This window comes from Aphidius gifuensis, linkage group LG3 (genome assembly GCF_014905175.1).
Source record: "Aphidius gifuensis isolate YNYX2018 linkage group LG3, ASM1490517v1, whole genome shotgun sequence".
NCBI classification, from domain to species: domain Eukaryota; kingdom Metazoa; phylum Arthropoda; class Insecta; order Hymenoptera; family Braconidae; genus Aphidius; species Aphidius gifuensis.
The window spans coordinates 22870681-22889053 of NC_057790.1; the positions used below are offsets into that span (position 1 = coordinate 22870681).

General features: G+C 25.1%; 4 protein-coding genes and 1 long non-coding RNA gene across 5 annotated transcripts in view; 3 read left to right on the forward strand and 2 right to left on the reverse strand.

The window, feature by feature from the left end:
* The first annotated feature begins 169 nt into the window (after nt 1–169).
* On the forward strand, nt 170–6465 carry LOC122852963 (tubulin-specific chaperone E). Its single transcript, XM_044153117.1, has 6 exons — nt 170–772; nt 853–1134; nt 1198–1327; nt 1394–1688; nt 1782–1999; nt 2065–6465. Exons 1-6 carry the CDS (start codon nt 183–185, stop codon nt 2155–2157), a joined length of 1608 nt encoding a protein of 535 aa, XP_044009052.1. The 5' UTR covers nt 170–182; the 3' UTR covers nt 2158–6465.
* On the reverse strand, nt 2132–5127 carry LOC122852955 (general transcription and DNA repair factor IIH helicase subunit XPD). Its single transcript, XM_044153109.1, has 6 exons — nt 5018–5127; nt 4829–4928; nt 4506–4760; nt 3826–4414; nt 3210–3745; nt 2132–3128 (listed from the first exon to the last, which is right to left on the reverse strand). The coding sequence occupies exons 1-6, from the start codon at nt 5020–5022 to the stop codon at nt 2328–2330; spliced, it is 2286 nt and encodes a 761-aa protein (XP_044009044.1). The 5' UTR covers nt 5023–5127; the 3' UTR covers nt 2132–2327.
* A 341-nt stretch (nt 6466–6806) lies between the features above and the next one.
* Nucleotides 6807–9120, forward strand: LOC122852958 (protein lines). The gene has a single exon (XM_044153112.1). It carries the CDS (start codon nt 6934–6936, stop codon nt 8752–8754), a length of 1821 nt encoding a protein of 606 aa, XP_044009047.1. The 5' UTR covers nt 6807–6933; the 3' UTR covers nt 8755–9120.
* A 671-nt stretch (nt 9121–9791) lies between these two features.
* LOC122852990 (nuclear transcription factor Y subunit C-8) lies at nt 9792–11014 on the reverse strand. The gene is made up of 5 exons (XM_044153164.1): nt 10959–11014; nt 10653–10725; nt 10467–10560; nt 10231–10383; nt 9792–10154 (listed from the first exon to the last, which is right to left on the reverse strand). Exons 1-5 carry the CDS (start codon nt 10998–11000, stop codon nt 9902–9904), a joined length of 615 nt encoding a protein of 204 aa, XP_044009099.1. The 5' UTR covers nt 11001–11014; the 3' UTR covers nt 9792–9901.
* A 1469-nt stretch (nt 11015–12483) lies between these two features.
* The window catches only part of LOC122852995, a 126933-nt gene continuing 121043 nt past the window's right edge, over nt 12484–18373 (forward strand). Inside the window, exon 1 of the long non-coding RNA XR_006373880.1 lies at nt 12484–12607. This is a non-coding gene — a long non-coding RNA (uncharacterized LOC122852995). The remainder of the gene's footprint in view (nt 12608–18373) is intronic.

The following is an 18373-nucleotide window of genomic DNA, read 5'->3' on the forward strand; positions in this document are numbered from 1 at the left end:
TTTTTTTTGTGTTGTACTAGTATTGCTGTCAACCACAAGCACCGCCACTGTTGATGACAAATAAATGACATCTCTGATGTAAATTGTACAATTTTTATGTGGCCATGTTAATTATATAAAAAAGAAATAAAAACACAACAAACATTGCAAGTGTCATTGGGGAGAGACATCATCAAAAAGACATGGTGGAGGACGTTCAATCTGTGGGTGTCCAGGATGTTAAAACTGGTCAAAGAATTGAGTGTGATGGACAACGAGGAACAATTTGTTATGTTGGACCAGTTGATGGGACAAATGGTACCTGGTTAGGAATTGATTGGGATAATCCAACAAGAGGAAAACACAATGGAACATACAATAATAAATTATACTTTAAAACAAGACATTCAACATCAGGTTCATTTGTACGACCTGGTAAAATTAATACTGGTATATCATGTCCAACAGCAATTAAAAATAGATATGGATTTATTGATGATGAACTTGCTGGTGTTGATAAAGATAATATAACAAGTCTTAGAAAAGAAATAAATGCTCCATTTTTAGAAATGGTTGGTTTTTCAAAGGTCAATAAAAAACAAAGTACCTTTGATCGATTAAAAATTGTATGGCTCAGAGAACAATGTGTATCAAGTTATGGTAATGATAAAGAACTTGAAGAATTATGTCCAAATATTTTTGAACTTGATTTATCAAAAAATCTTTTTAATTCTTGGGAAACAATTGCAAATATTTGTACACAATTAAAAAAACTTGAACGACTTAATGTCAGGTAATTTTTCATTGATAATATTATTATTATTTTTTGTATACTTTTTAAAAGAATAATCGATTTTTTATTTATTTATTTAGTGAAAATACATTGGGCACAAAAATTGATTTAATTGAAATGAAAAATAGTTTTCTAAATGTCAAAAATTTAACAATTTCTCGAATGGATTATGACTGGAGAGATATTCAATTGGTAACATCAATATTTCCTTCATTGAAGACACTTTCTGTGCCATTTAATAAGATTGATTTTTTGGAGAAACCTATTAGTGACACAAGCCTTGAAAAAATTGTCGACTTGACACTTGAAGGTAATTCAATATCGAGCTGGAATGAAGTTCTGAAACTAGGCCACTTGAGCTGGTGAGTATTTTTAAATGGAAAAAAAATAATCAATATAATTACTAATGAAATGTTATTTTTCAGCTTAGAGAATCTCAATGTTAATTCAAATAAAATTGAAAAAATTAGATTTACAACATTGGATGATAAAATGAAGACTGATGAGTTTTCAGGACTTCGAAATTTACATTTATCAAATAATCTCATATCAGATGTAATAAAAATTAAATTAATTTATCTATTTAATTTGTCGTTATAATTAATATTTAATTTTTTACAGTGGCAAAGTATAAGTGAATTAGAAAAATTAAAAAATCTGGAAGAATTAAGATTTCGAGATAATCCAGTTTTGACTGATATTGCATTTGACACAGTGAGACAATTAATTATTGCTAAAATATCAGAATTAAAAATATTAAATGGAACTGAAATTCATAATGATGAACGTAAAGGTGCTGAGTATGATTATTTAAAACTCTATGCAAATGAATGGTTGAATATTGAAAAAAATAAATTGGATAATTTAAAAATTGAATTTGTAAATGAACATCCAAGATATCCTGTTCTTGTTGGCAGTAAGTTTTTTCTTTTTCTACAATGATTAATCATTGATCAAGTGAAATAAACATCTTAATTTTTATTAATTAATTGTTTTTTTTTCTATACAGAATATGGTTCACCAGAAAGAACAAATTTAAATACACCTGTAGAAATGGAATCAAATGTAATAACTGTTGAATTTGTATGTATGAATGAACAAACAACTCAAAAAAGTACTAAAAGAAAACTTATGAAAGATATGGATGTACAAAAGTTAACTGGTCTTGCACAAAAATTATTTCAAACTGGAAGAAAAGTACCAAAATTATCATTCGTACAACCAAATGTAAGTTTGCTAAAAATATATTTATTAAAAGTTTAATAATTAATGATTTAATTTTTAATTTTCAGTTATCTAAAGAAGAAATTCCTCTTGATATGCCTCTTCAACAACTCTGTTATTATTCAATTCAAAATGGTGATCGTGTGCTGGTACGCTGGTGACCAAATTGAATCACAAATTAAAATAAAAAACATTTTTTTATCTTTATCATAAGTTTTCTTTCAAATATATTGTTATAAAAAAAAAAAAAAAACAATTGAATTTTTTTACATTAAAATAGAAAAAAGAAACAAAAAAAAAAAAAAAAATGAAAATTCAGTCATTAATGTAATTAATTTTGTTGAGCTTGTTTTTCAAATTTGCTGGCTTCTTCTTTTTCAAGTTGTTCTTTAGTCAATAGAGACAATCCAAGTTGATCTTCACGTGTAAATGGTTGTGCCATTTGTCTCAGCCATCTTTTACTAATTTGTATAGCTTCTTCAGTTGATAAATTACACAATTGATCAGTCAAATGTTCTTGTATCCATTTTGGTAATTTACTTCTTTTATCACTTCTTGAAAATCTTTTATCAGCAAATATCATTATACCATAATCAGTTTTACCTCTAATAACACGTCCAACACATTGAGCAGCATGTCGCATTGCATCAAATGTTAAAAAATCATTTTCTCTTATTTGAAATTGATCACGAAGATATTCTAATCTTGCTTTGAGAATTCTTGACTGTGTATAAACATATGGAATACCAAACATAAGAACAGCTCTACCAAGATGATGATCAAAATCAACACCCTCTGATACTTTTCCTCTTGCAACTGATAATAATACAGCACCACGTCCATTTTCACAAGCTTTTATATAATTAATAAGTGCTAAACTTGTCTCAGCTGAATCTTGAGTTTCAATAAATAATAATTTATGTTTTTGAAGTTGATCAACAACTCCTTGATCATACCAAGCAGCAATAACAGATTCCATATATAAATATGATGTAAAAAAACAAACAATACCATCTGGTACTGCTGATGCAACTTCAACTAACAATTGACCATAATTTCTAATAACAGCAACGTCATCACGTGTTTCAAATTTTGAAGAAATTGCTACTTGATCATTACCTCTTGCAACAATCTATTTAATCAAAAAATAAATAAATAAATCAATCAAAGATAGATAATTTATAATTAATAAAATATAAAATATAAAACTTACCATTGGTAAAAGACATGGTCTTGCAAGTGTCATTGTAAATGATGACATAATAACTGGATGAAAATTTAATATTTTTGGATACATATCAAGTGGTGATAGTGTACCTGATGTTATAATAACTGATTGAAATCTATCAAATATTGGTTTCATTGCAATTGATGAATCCATACAACTAAAATGTAATACTGGATTTGAAACTTTATCAATTGGTGTTTTTTCATCATATGGCTCAACTATTATTGTAAAACCATTTGTATAAGTTGATACTAATGTTGCAAGATGTGTAACAAGTATAAGTGGTGAAAAATCAGTTAAATCAGTCATTTCCATTGTTCGTAAAAGTGATGCTAATCTTTCAGCACAAAAACGTAATGGTTTTCTTTCAATACATACTTTTGTTTGTATATCATGAAGAAATATTGATGGTGATTCTTGTACAACATGTTGTACACGTAATCTTGTTTTTAAATATTCAACAAAACGTTTTAAAAAATTTACAAAATGCTCAGCATTTCTAATATTTCCAGGTATTACCTCTGTTAAATAAATTTATTTTCATATTAAAAATTTTTCGAAATCAAAAAAGCTTATAATAATTAATGACTTTTTAATTTACCTTCTAATACTTCATCAGGAAGAATTGGATTTGCTAATATAACATCTGTTTCTCTAGCAACTTGAGCATCTTTTAAACCTTCAACTAAACGTTGATATTCTTCTTTTAATTTATTAGCATCTTCATCTCTCATTTCAGCAACTGTTTTTTCTAATAAACTAATATTATTTGAACATTTATCCATTGTTCTACGATTAATTTTAACACTCATTGAATCAATACAAACATTATCAATATTATGAGCTTCATCAAATACAACAACTGAAGTTTTTGCCATTTCTTTTGATACAAATTCAGCAATTTTTGGATCCAATAAATAATGATAACTGTATACAACAATTTGTGCATTTATAATTGCAAAACGTGCTAAAAAATATGGACACCAATTTCTATCACGTCCATAATCTTTTAGGTCGTCAATTGAATAAATACCAGGTGGCATCATTTGTTCACGACCTTCCATATCAAAACCTTCAAAAAAATTACAAACTGGTGTATTTTCATCAGTATTATGACGTGCTCTTACATATGATGCTGTCAATGAATGACAACGTCCATCAACTATTTTTCCTTCTCTCTCTTTGCTAACCTGGTGAATTAAAAATTTATTATGAATACTATTTGATATAGGTACATCTTTATAGGTATCTTCTCTTTCATTTAAAATTAAATATATATACCTCTGGATGAATACACATATTTTTACGTGAACTCAATACAAGACCAACAATTTTTGGCTTATTATTTGTTTGGCTTTCATAATAATTCATTAATGTTTTTAATTCTTCAAGAACTTTTTCAATTTCAGGAACTGTACGTGAACAATATATTAATTTTGTAACTTGCAGTGGATGCTCAAGCATATATGCAACAATTAATGACAATAGAGTTATGGTTTTGCCAGTTCCTGAAGGCATTTCAAGAAGACAATGACCCTAGGATAATAATTTAAAAAATTATAAGTATCTTTAAAAAATATATAACAATATTTTATGATACATACTCTGGCATCAAGGCCTCTTTTAAGCTCCAGCATATAGGCATACTGCTCTGGGTAAATATAGTCATATGGAAAATAGACAATCAAACCATCAACACTAATCCTATTAACAAATAATTATTTATATTATTATTATTAATTGAATTAATATTATTATTTGAGTAATTCATTTTTTACATATTTTTAACTTACTTCATTGTTAATAATTAATGTTAATTGTTAATAATTAATAATCTCAATAAATTTATAGAAGTTTGTACTTGTTTACAGTAAATAGTAATATTGTTTATCACAATTTGAGGTTATGTCAATCAATGAATATCATAATTTGAATTATTATTTTACATTGTTAATTAATTATTTAAACAAATAAAAGACTTTAAATTTTTGATAATTAAAAACTAAAATTGTTAAATACTTGATTGTTTATTTTATATGACTTTTATATTTTTTAATTGACAATTTTATTTTCGTTATTATTTATTTATTTTGATTTTAGACAATTAAAAATTAAAAGTGCTGACATCTGTTATGAGTCAATGACAAATAGAAACATGATATTCTCCCATCTAACAACAAAAATTTAAAATAAAAAAATACGTAAATACAGTGGCAGAATGCGCTGTAATCGTATAATACAGTGTTGCCAAAATCATTTAGCATATTTACAAAACAAAGTAACAAAATAAATAATTGTTGTAAAAATAAATGTATGAAAAATTAATAAAAATGTAATTACTGAATTATCATGTTATTTTTTTAATAAAAAATTAAGTATATAATGTTAGTGTTGATTGGTGACAAGTGGAATGTGATTGGAATTGCTACTGTATTACGCAGCTCAATATGATGCCGTCATTACTAATCATACATATTTATTTATAAATAATAAATTAAAATTAATAAAAGTATATATCTATATTATAATAATAATACAGTGTACTAATAATAATGTAATAGTGTTAAAGTTGTATATAAATCATTGAATAAATAATAATATTAATATAAAAAAAAATTTTTTTTCCACCTACAATTAAAATAAATTTTATATATTTGGCAACGCAGCATTAAATTTTCTTCCCCATTCTATGGTGTCTCACAAATGTACGCCTCTCATCCCTAGTCAAAAAATTCATATTTTTAACATATAAAAAATTCATTAATAAACAATAATTTATAATTGAAAAAAAAAAGTAAAATTATCATTAAAATAATTATATAAATTATTATTATTTTAATTGTTAAAGTGAAGTTTAATTGTGTGTTCTTCAAAAATGTTATTAAATTTAATAAACATGTGAAATTGTCAATACTAAGGTGGATTAAAAAAAAAAAAAAAGAAAAAAAATTTATATTGGCTTTCTGCAGGAATTGTACAAACAAAAGCTAACATCTTCCAATCATTTTATCTTCTCTCTCACTCACTCACTCTTTCTCGCAGTGTGTCTCTCTCTCTCTCTTTCTCTCGCCATCAATATCAAAAGAGACCTTTTTTTTTTTATAATGATAATTATTATTATGTTTATTGTGACTGTTTCAAGAACAACATGTTGATTGAGTGATGACAGAATAAATATTGTTGAAAATAAAAAAAATAATAAAAAAAAAAAAAAACGGAGGGAAATGTGATTTTTCAAAAATTGCGCATGCTTTTTGTGGTGAATATAACATATAACATGGTCAAGCGGCAAAGTTAAAAAAAAAAAATAAAAATAAAGACTGGTAGCGATGACAGTTGGTCTTGGAGTCGCGTCAATCTCAAGGTGAGTCTTGTTATTGACTTGTTGTTATTTTTATTTATTCATAAATTCATATGAAAAACTCTACGTACTTGTATGTTAATAATAATTATATAATTTTTTTGTTTTTTAGAATAAATAAGACAATAGCCACATGTGGATAAAATCAATTGACTCATCATCATCATCAATGACAAATAATAATCCAGACATGTATATGTCAAAGATTACTTGAGCTAAAAATAAACACGAAAAGTAAAATTAATTTATAATTTTTTAAAAAGAACTTATTATTAAAATAAAATTAATTAATTAAATAATAATAATTATAAAAATAAAAAGGTGGTAGTTTTAATAATAAATAAAATCATGGATGAGCCAGCAAAAAAGAAACAAAGAATATTAAATGGCAATGATTGTAGTGATGATGAGCTTGTTAATGAAATTGAAATATTTCAAAAAAGTTTATTAGGCCAATGTTTATGTGAAATGCCTGAAAGTAGTTTACGTAAACCATTTGTATCAACATCAAGAGCATCAACAACAGATATTAATAGAACACATGGTATACTTGCTGAATGGAATCCAGATAGAATATTAGAATTTCTAAGTGGTTTACAATTATTATTTGATCTTGCTATTAAACAAAATACACGTGGTTTAATGTGTCGTAGAGTTGCTGAAGTATGTGAAGCATTATCACGTAATGAACATGGTATTATTGATCAATTAATTGATTTATCAAATACACATAATAAATATATATTATATACAGCAAGTCGTGCATTAGCATCATTTTTTATAATAACAAAAGATAATACTGAAGAAATATGGCTTGATAAATTAACACAATCATTAGTTAATACAAATTTACCAAGTCAAATGTTATTTACACTTGATGTTGTTAAACGAGTTGTTGAACATAAAGATTATGATATACATCCAAGTGAAGATGATACAACATCAACAACAATATTATCATCATCATCAGCAGCATCATCTTCATCATCATCATCACTTGTACCAATTAATTGTAATACACTTGTTATATCTGATCCTGAAAGTGTTGATAGTACTGCTATTAAAGCATTGTGTGTTAAAGCACTTGAAAAAAAATGGTCTCTATTAGTTGATAAATTTGATACAATACTTGGCTCATATACACCACAATATGAATCAGCAGTTATAACATTTCTTGATTTATGGGAATCAATAATATCAGTTAAAGCAAATTTATCTGTTATTGATACAAAATTATTTTATTCAAAGTTAGATAATTTGGTACGTTTATTAAATGGTAATGTACCTGGTATAATATGGCGTCATTTACTTGGTTTATTTAATGAAGTATTGTGTTATGGTAGTACATTAGCATTACAAGATATATTACCAGATGAACCATGCTCATTAGCACATTTAATTGTACGTGCTGTTAAAGATTGTAGATTATTAGATGGTTTACCATATCGTCATGGTTCTGGTAGATTTGGTGGTGGTACTGGTGATGGTGATGGTCCATTATTACAAAAAATAGTATTACTTGTACTTAAAAGTGTTGCTGTAACTGTTAAAGAAACACGTAGTGATACAAGTGATTCATCATTAGAATCAGAAGCTGATGATCTTGATGATGATATGGCAGTTATTGAAAGAAGTATTAGAGAAGTATTACGACAACTTGATCAATGTGTTAAAACGTTAATGCCATTTCATCCAGAAATGCCATTATCACAATGGGTTGTACAAATGTTTCATGATCAAGATGATTTTTTAATTGAGGGTATGGTTTGTTGTCTTGATGTTGCTGTTGGTTTATTCTATCGTAGTACAATACAAAATAATACAATGATACAATATCCACATGATCCAATGTTAAGTCCAAGTTTAACATTTGTACAATTTGTTAGAACAGTATCACATGATCCAGATGTATTATTGGATTTACTTGTTAGTAATGAAACATGTTTTTTACTATATCTATTGAGATTTTTAAAATATGTTAAAAGAAATTGGGGTGAATTTGTAACTTGTTGTGGAAGAGAACTTGATGATACCATGACAGTACTTATAAGACTTAGATTAGCAATTGATAGACTTGTTTCAAAAGCATTATTTCCATATAATATTAATCCAATTTTAAGATTATTAAGAGAATGTGAATCCTTTTATGAGGGTGACATAGATAATTGAATTTATATTTTGAAAAAAAAATTTCCTTTTTTTCCTGTAACAGTATTACCATTTTCTTATTTTATTTTTTTCTTTGGTATATAAATTATATATTTAAATACAATCATTACTATAAATTCCAAATTTTTTTTTTTTTTATTTAACAGATTATTTTAAATTATTGTAAATGTTCATCTTCATTATTATTATTATTTTATTTACGTACTGTAATTGTCAATTATTTTTTTTATTAAGATTACTATTATTATTTAGAATAAAGCAACTATTTTAAATAGTATTTTTTCTTTCTTTTTTTTACTGCACAAAAAACAAAATTGTATACGAAATAAGATTGCTCTATTTGCATACATGAAATATGTAATTAACGTACTATATTTAAAAAAAAAAAAAAATTATTTATGCTGTTAAAATTAAAATAAATTTCGTTTTTTTCTTTTAACAATACTCTGTACAGTGCCACAAAAAAAAGAAATCAATGCATAGTTTTATCAGAAAAATAAATTAATTAAGACTAATTTACAAGAATGAAATTTTTTTTTATATCAATGGTAATATTTTTAGACCTGCCAATTAATTGTAAATATAATTGTTAAACAAATTTTATATAAAAAAAAAACAAACAAATATGACATTGTTGAAATTATTTTTTGAACATAAAGAATGTATTTTTCAATTTCTTCTATTTTAAATATGGAAAGAAAAAAATATTTTGATAATTAATATTGCTTTTATATCAGGCCTCGTTGATAGTATATATTTTTTTTTGTGTTTTTTTTTCATATATATTACAAATAAAAATGATAATATTGTACTATTTATTAATAAAAACGTAGGGAGTATATATTTTTTAAAAAAATGAAAATTTTAATGAAAATAAAAAATTATTTGTATATAACATTATTTTAAATTATTATTATATTGTTTTTAAATATAAATGAAAATGATTAACTAATATCAAATTACATAATTTACATAAATTATAAATTAATAAATGAAACAATTGTTGAAAAAAAAAAAAAAAAAAAAAAAGAAAAAAAATGAGACAATCTCAATATATTTCAGTCGAGACCAGATAATATGTTTTTCATTTAAATTAAAAACTGTTATATTTATTTTGAGATATTAATTTGATGGAATTGAATGTTATTTATGTATCATAATCTTCATCAATATCAGCAGTATGTCCAAAGTTTGATGTTGGTTGATTGATATTAACAGCTGTTGTTTCATTTAATTCAGTATAAAAATTTGGCTTAACATCTTCAAATGATGATGGCATTGATATTTGAAAATTTGGTACACGTAATGGTGATGGTAATGATGGATCAATTGGTTCCATTTTTATTGAAGCATTAGCTGCATTCATTTGCATTGTTTTACGTGAAAAATCAAGTGGTACTCTAAAACAAAATTAATCATTAGATAAAATTTTAATTGCTACTATTTTTATGTTGTTTTTTAAGAAAAATTATTAACCCAATTTCTTGTTTTATATAAGCTCCAGTAGCAGATGGAGCTGGTGTCATTGGTGGTGTTGGTACTTCATCATCATTTCCAGAAACATCAGGTATACCTTTCACAAGATCTTTTAAAAAATCAAATCTACTCTCTGACAAAATACACTGTTTCCTATTGAACAAAAATTTTTACAATTAATTATATTATTTATTCAAATTAATCTTATAATTATTAATTAAAATTAAAATACTAACATGTGAGATGGACTGAGAGTTTTGGCACCTTTAGAATTTGTTATCATTGATGTTTTTAACAAAAGTGATTCTACAAAAAGTTCCAAAGTTCTAGGTGCACGAGATAGTTAAGGTTTTAATAGAAAAAAAAATTATTTAAAAAATAAATAAATACAATAATTTATAATAAATTTATAAAAAGGATATAGATCATTATTGGTACAGCTTGTGCAACTTTTCCCACTTCCTCATCTGTTTGCATGATCTTCTTGATCCGACCCTGGAAAAAAAAAAAAGTGAGGTTAAACACAGATAATAATATTAACTCATCTAAACATTGACAAACAATTTATTTTATTACTAGTCATGATTAAAAAAAAACCAAATATCCATTATGATTATTAAAATAATGGATTTAAAATAATTAAATATATAAATTGACAAAAAATAATAATTAATAACAAACAACAAACAAAATACAGGTGGTAAAAAACAATATTGTTTAAAACTTACTGCTGGAAATCTTGCATTGTATTTTTTCTTTTTACTTGGCATTATTTAAATATAGCTCCAATGTTATGAATCATACACAAAAAAATAAAATCAACTAAATCAACAGCTGATCAATAACATAATAATAGGTACAACACGCTTTAAAAAAAAAAAAATACACAAAGGATTATCTAACAAATGATGTGTTTGTTTTTTTTTTTTTCAAAATTTTTTTTTTTTTACGTATTAAATTAAGATTTATTTGGTTTGTATAATCGAAAAAAAAAAAAAATAGGTTCAATATGGATATTATAATTATGAAAATTACAGCTACTTTATAAAAATTTTTTTCTGAGATTTTACTATCACTATGTACGTGTGTGTACGCAAATATGTTTGTTATGGCCTTCGACTATCAACTTGACTGCGTTGCATGCGCACTACTCGTCGTACAAATTACAATTTCTTTCTTTTCCTCTCTCTTTTTTTTTCTCTCTATCTTTTTCATACACTATCATGAGATACTTCAATACTAGATAATTCAATAATTAACATATGAAATATAATAATTTTAATATTCATGTGCTTCTTTTCTTCGAGTGATTAAAATAGTTCTATATGATCTATCAATTTAGGTTATCTCTTATGATTATTTTTTTTTTTTAAACAACAGACTTCTAAGCAATGTGGGATTCACTTGTATATAATTTATTATAACTGATATAATTAATCCAGAAAATAAATTTGAATCGATGTGATAACTTCTTAGTCAACTTGACTTGCTTGATTCACAGCTGGATCATCTATAAAAACAAAAACGAAAAGATCATTAGTATGTACTGTCTTTTTTCTTGCACTAAATTTTGGAAAACAATAAATTTACTGCCTCATTAAAAAATAAAAACTGATGAGTTGGTACATCATATGTGCTTTTGTTTTTTCTGTTGTTATTAACAACGTTTTGAAACTTACTCTTTTTATATATGTTGTTTGATAAGTCATTAAAATATTAGCTTTTTTTTGGTTAATTATCAAGTTGCTTTTTACTACAGCTCAAAATATTTGTAAAAAATTAAATATCAATTGATGAATTATTTATACTATATTATTTTTTGCTTATTATTAATTATTCAAGAGGATATTAAAATATAATCAACAATAGTTTAGCTTTAATAAACTCACTTATTTTTTTTGGAGTCATTTATTTTGCCATCAATTCAATATATAAACTGCTACAATATATCCTAAAAATAAAAGATTATTAGTTGAATTTATTTTTTTTTTAATTATTATGTTTATTTTATTATTTAAAAATTGATTAACAATTGCCTAAATATTCCACTTATTGTCTTGTTTTTTTTTTTTTTTTACTTATTTGATAATAATAACAGTAAAAAAAAAACAAAAATATAAATTGCAACCCGAAAACAAGACTTGGCATCAGAGAGACATGATTGGCTGATACAGTTTCAAGATGGCCGTGATCATTTTTTTTGGCTGTTTTCGGGAACCCCCGAGGGCCCGGAGCCTGTTGCGCGTTTGCGGGGGGTCAGTCAGTGTTATGAATTTGTAGTGTAAAGATGTATCCTATGTGTTGTTCTGTGTGCTCCTGTATCTTGCTAAGCTGCCCTTTTGGTGTTCCTGTCTATCCTGTTTTTGCTGTTTTTCTGGTATTGTTTAATTCTTATACTTCTTTTTTATTTTTTTTATTAATTATAAAATAAATTTTCAACGTATTCTGATCGGTTATTTAATATTATATTATAATAAATTGGAGTAATTCTGAATTTTTTTTTTTTGGCAAAAACTGCGTCGCAAAAAGCCAATGCACAAAATGTCCACCGCGTCGATGAATAGTTGAAAATTTATTTTTTATTCTTGCATTATTTTCCGTCTAAACACCACCCGTCTTTTATTTTTTTGTGTATTTAATTGTTATCTTTATTTTCGTCTAGTTTTTAAATTAATAATTGATGTACATATATTTATGAAAATAAATGATTTTTTTTCGGCAATGGCGTCGTAATTATTCGTCGTAATTTAGCCGGCTTTGTCGTAAGAATTTGTAAATCTTCGGACAAACATTTAATAATTAATATATTATTTTTAATTGCATTTTTTTGAATGAATAGTTAATTATTAATATTCGGTGATGATATTTATTGTTTTATTAGGATCGGAATGTTTAGGCGAATATATTACATTTTTTTTTTTTTTAATTTTTTTATTCTCGTTCCTTTTTTTTTTTTTTTGTTTTTTTCGTAAAATTAACGGGCGGGAGGAAAAACAAAATGGCCGAACAAATTTTGTTTAATATTATTTCCGCTAGATGGCTGGATAGGTTCGATCCGCCATCTTCGATAAATAAGCGCGCGAACCTAGCGACAGATTCAAACTTGATTTTACTCATCTGCAGATAACTCAAATTATTTTTGTTCCAATTATTAAAATTAAATATAGTAAATCAGTTGCCTTTATTTTCTGTTGATCAAGAAGAATTATCAATTCAAATATATTTGATAATTACAATTTTATTATTTATTTAAAAAATAATTTACCTGTGATGAACTAACACCTTGTTTACGTTTGTCCACAGCTGTTGTATCATAAGTAATTTATCAATTGAATTGAGCTCTTTAACAGCAAGATGACTTTTTCAAAATGATATTTTTTTTTCTTAATTATTTTATATATTTAACGGCAATTAATTTCAAATAAAAACTAGTCAAAACCCATTACAGTCGTCGTCTATTTGTAAAACAGATGATGACTATAAAAAAATTAAATACTTCAAAAGTATTTTCATTGAAACATTAATTTTTAATATTAAAAAAAAAAAACAAAAATGGAATATAAAATGACACCAATGTATGTATACGTTGAATTTTGAGGCATAATTACTATTGATCGTTATTATTTATTATTTTGATGGATTATGACACTCCGTAACAAAGAGATGAATGTGTGCACGCAAAAAAAAAAAAACAATAATAAAAAAATAATAACTAAATATGTATACATATATGATATAGTATATGCAGTACAATTACGGCCCGCAAAAGGGAGAGATAGCCCATGTCACAAGGATTATCGCTAATTGTAGTTTACGCTTTCTGTAGTATATATATATACATAAACCATGAGTATATGTTCACCAAGTTCCACAATACAAAGCTGAAAAGCTAACACGCAATGACGCACACACGCGACAACTATAATATGACGGGGCATGGACTTGCCTTGACTGTCATGTTGAGGTATACGTCAGTCTCGACAAAATAACCGAGCTCGTCGGCACTCCTATCATCCCTAATTATACCAGACCATCTCACACATATAGATATGTATATTATATTTTATATATATGTGCAATAATAAAAGCTATACTCAAACAGAGTAACTGACAAAGTTCCACAGTGTCGATCGATCAATGTTAATTTTCAAACTTGTTCAACCAGTTTTACGTCAATATTGTCTTTTTCATATTGCTCTTCGAATTTGGCATGCATGCTTTTCATTTTACTTATATACTCAACTGTATATTTATACACATACACACCCTCTATCTATCTCTGTTATATACTCACCCACTTCAATTTAATCCCAGAGGGAAAACTTTGAACCCAAGAGATTCTCTTCAAGAGACTTACACACACAACTCACTTACGATAGAAAAATAAAATAGAAAAAACATAATTAAATGAAATCAACATGAAAATATATCGTCAAATTTGGGAGGTGGGGATATTGTTTTAAATAAATTATCACAAAAATCAATTATTACATTTTCTATAATATATTTTACATTATAAACCAACCATACATTATATAATAATATTCTTATTTCTAAATGTTGTTTAATCCTGTATATCTCGTTACATACTTCCTCCATATTTATATTTTTTTTTTATATATTATTTTTTATTTATAATATCCATCATTATTTATAATTTTTTTTTTTTTTTTGTTATTTTGTTCTTTTTTTTATTTTATATATATGTATAGTATGATACAGGTCTTTTTTATTTTGTTAGTTTGTTCACGCACCTTGCCTGCATTAATTTAATTAATTTAATTAATTTTTATTTATTTATTTTTGTCTATTGAACTGCAGGTATGAGCCTGTGTACATTTTATTAACTTATACATGTATGAATATATTATATAACATATAATAATGTTCAATACATCATTTATTATAAATTATATAATATTTATTTATTTTATGAGCTTGGCATGACTGATGGGATTATGCCTTGATGTATTGCAATGTCGCGATATTATTATTAAATTATATTAATGCAATTATATTGATCTATCTTTCGCACTCTGCTTCATTTTATTAAATTTTATTTCTTTTGATCTTCCAGTGGTTTTATTTCTATGATTTTTTTTTTAACAGTGGGTTTCATGAATCCCCGTGAATTTATTGGTTAGTCGTTAATATAATAATTTATTATTATTGTAATTATTATTTTATTGTTACTTTGTTTTTTTCTTTTTTAAATATATTCATGTAATTTTTTTTTTTTTTTTTGTTTAACGGTTTTTTTTTTAATTTAAACTTTCGAGAGCTTACGAAATTTTTTTTTCAAACTGATTGAGAATTTATTTTACTGGTAAAGGCACCCAACTCTTTTTTTTTTTTTTTTTTTTTGTTTTTTTTTTTGGCGTTTAGGTCATCAGTGATATGCCGTACGACGACGGGGTTCTTGAAACCCCTGTGCGCGTGCTGTTTTTATAATTTTTTATAACGCAAGATAAAAAAAAACCGAGATCAATGAAAAATATTGGTAAATTGAAAATAAAAAATTGAAAAATAAAATTATTATCAATAGCTTTTTTTTTTATCTAAAAATTCGGACGTGATAATACTTGGAATTAATTTTTTGCATTAAATTCAATTTAATTTTTCTATATTAACTAACTACAAGGGGTTTGGGTAAAACTTTGGCAAATAAGCCGAGTACATTTGTCATTGTAACATCTTAACAAGCTAATTCTGGCTTGATCATACAAGATCATATTATAATATCTAATTACCACAGTTATCATCGTCACAATTTAATAATTTATTCATCAATTTATTTGTGACGATTGCAATCATTTTTTTATTTAATTATATTAACATAAAATTCATCATTAATTTTTCAATATTTATTAGTATATTTATCACTCAATAAAAATATTTAAATTAATGAAAAAATACAAAAAATTTACAAAATAAATAATAATACAAATGAAAAGATTTAAAAAATAAAAACATTTTAATTTGTAAAACTATTGTACCAAAACTATAAATATTATTGATGCATTATTTATTTTTTTCGTTTCAATATAATGATTGTCGCTTATCAGACAATCAATTTGCTTTTTTTTTTGTTCTTTCAAATATATTTCATAATTGATACAACGAAACATTACTTCTGAATTATTGAGCTGTGTGTTTATATATTATTTGTATTGCCAAATATGCAAAGTACAATATGAGAAATAATTTTATTAATGTTTTTTTGCATCCTTTATTAATTTTTTCGTTATTCAACGTTACACTTAATATTAAAAAACAAATCAACATGTATAAATATTATATACATATTGATTGTTTATTTTAATTTATTATTCAATTTCTCATTCGTACAATGCATGGATTATTTTTTTTTTTTTATCTGTCAATACAAATACGCTCAATTCAGCTTATTTATATAATTTTTATTTTTCAATATATGCGTTTATTTATATAACAGGTCTAATTTTTTTATTTTATTCTATTTTTATTCTTATGGAATCTAATTTTTTTATTTTTTTTTCCAAATTTTCACATATTATTTAAATTTTGTTTCAACCTAATTTCTTTTTTGATCAATCAATTCTTTTTTATTTCATCATTATTATTATTATTAATATTAATATTAATTCTATTATTATTACTATTTTTTTTATTTTTAATTTTTTCGTTTAGTTTTTGTCATTTTATTATCATTTTCGAATTCACTTGCTACTATATACTTATTCATTAATATTTAATTTTCCGCGGTGCTCGAGTGTTGGTTTATTTTTTCTTTTTAATTGTATTTGTTTATTATTATTATTATTAATAATATTATTATTATTATTAGTGTATAGGGGTGCATTGTGTACATTATTTTGGCCTAGCTGTATCTCTTTCCAAAATGTATGTTGTGCTGCAACTATGTGATTTAGTACATGTTGTTATCTTATACATCATATAATCTATATGTATTATTTTCTATATATATATATGAACTGAGCACACTAAAACGGTGAGAGCTCGACTGTCACCCGCACATGGATATTGTAGAATTGTTATCCGGTTATACCGTATATAAATACAATTATAATATTTCACATAAAGATTAACCTTCTTCTTCTTCTTCTTCTTCTTCTTCGTCCTCGTCCTCGTCTTCGTTTTCGTCTTCTTCTTCAAGTATACGTAATTATAAACTAAATTATGTAAATTCAATTTCAGTCAAGTGACACCAACATATCATATTTATCAACAACGTAATTTAATATCAACAATTTTGAAATTTAATTTCAAGTTTTCCATTTTTTTTCTTCTTTTGTCTTTTTTTTTTTTAACATTAAATTAATCAATTTTTCATTTACACAAAAATTTATCAACTTTTCTTTTTATAATAAAAAACTTGAATTGAAAAATAATTTGAAAAAAAAAAAAGTATAATAATAATAGTTGGGAATTATTATATAAAATAAAAAAAAAAAAAGTTACAAATTGGTGTTACTTTTTTTGGCAATATAGTAGAGATATAAATTTTTTTTTTTGTTTTTTATTATTCATTTTCACGATGAACAAAATTATTATGATCTATATCATTGGGGAAATACTTTTTTATATTTTTTGATCAAGACGAATTTCGATGGGAGACTGAGTAAATAGGCATCAAGGAAGGATAGGGAAGAAATGAATGAAATTGGATTTCATCGTAACTCGTGAATGTCGTGATTCGATAAAAATTCGATAAGAAGCAGGTGGCTTTGGGGTTGTAGAATTTTCTATATATCTATATATATATAAATATCAGGACAAGAGTGCCAGATTGTTGAAGCTCGAACGATGTGACCAAGACCCTTGGATAAATCTGGCCGATGATGGAAGTCACGCCAACGGACATGTTATAGGATCGTATATATAAAATAACATGAGCCAAAATCAAAGTCAATCTGCAAGATGGTCGTATCATATATATATTCGTTGTCCTCTTTTTTTTATATATCTCTGTTGAAAATGGAATGTGCCTGCACCGATGCTCCACATATCTATAAATTTTTTTCAAAATGAAAAATCAAGTCACACTAAACTTGACCATACAAGAACAAAAAAAAAAAGAAAAGAAAAACAATAGATATTTTAAATGAAAAAAAAAATTAATTGCATAATTAATTATATATAT

What these genes read in the sequence shown, in the direction of transcription:
- LOC122852963 (XM_044153117.1), top strand. Translation starts at nt 183, where the DNA reads ATGGTGGAGGACGTTCAATCTGTGGGTGTCCAGGATGTTAAAACTGGT. An exon ending in CTTGAACGACTTAATGTCAG is followed by an intron (nt 773 to 852) that starts GTAATTTTTCAT and finishes TTATTTATTTAG; the next exon opens with TGAAAATACATTGGGCACAA. An exon ending in CAAATAATCTCATATCAGAT is followed by an intron (nt 1,328 to 1,393) that starts GTAATAAAAATT and finishes AATTTTTTACAG; the next exon opens with TGGCAAAGTATAAGTGAATT.
- LOC122852955 (XM_044153109.1), bottom strand. An exon ending in ATATGTGTATTCATCCAGAG is followed by an intron (nt 4,415 to 4,505) that starts GTATATATATTT and finishes TTAATTCACCAG; the next exon opens with GTTAGCAAAGAGAGAGAAGG. An exon ending in TCCTGATGAAGTATTAGAAG is followed by an intron (nt 3,746 to 3,825) that starts GTAAATTAAAAA and finishes TTTATTTAACAG; the next exon opens with AGGTAATACCTGGAAATATT.
- LOC122852958 (XM_044153112.1), top strand. Translation starts at nt 6,934, where the DNA reads ATGGATGAGCCAGCAAAAAAGAAACAAAGAATATTAAATGGCAATGAT.
- LOC122852990 (XM_044153164.1), bottom strand. Translation starts at nt 11,000, where the DNA reads ATGCCAAGTAAAAAGAAAAAATACAATGCAAGATTTCCAGCA. An exon ending in ACAATGCAAGATTTCCAGCA is followed by an intron (nt 10,726 to 10,958) that starts GTAAGTTTTAAA and finishes TTTTTTTTCCAG; the next exon opens with GGTCGGATCAAGAAGATCAT. An exon ending in TATATAAAACAAGAAATTGG is followed by an intron (nt 10,155 to 10,230) that starts GTTAATAATTTT and finishes ATTTTGTTTTAG; the next exon opens with AGTACCACTTGATTTTTCAC.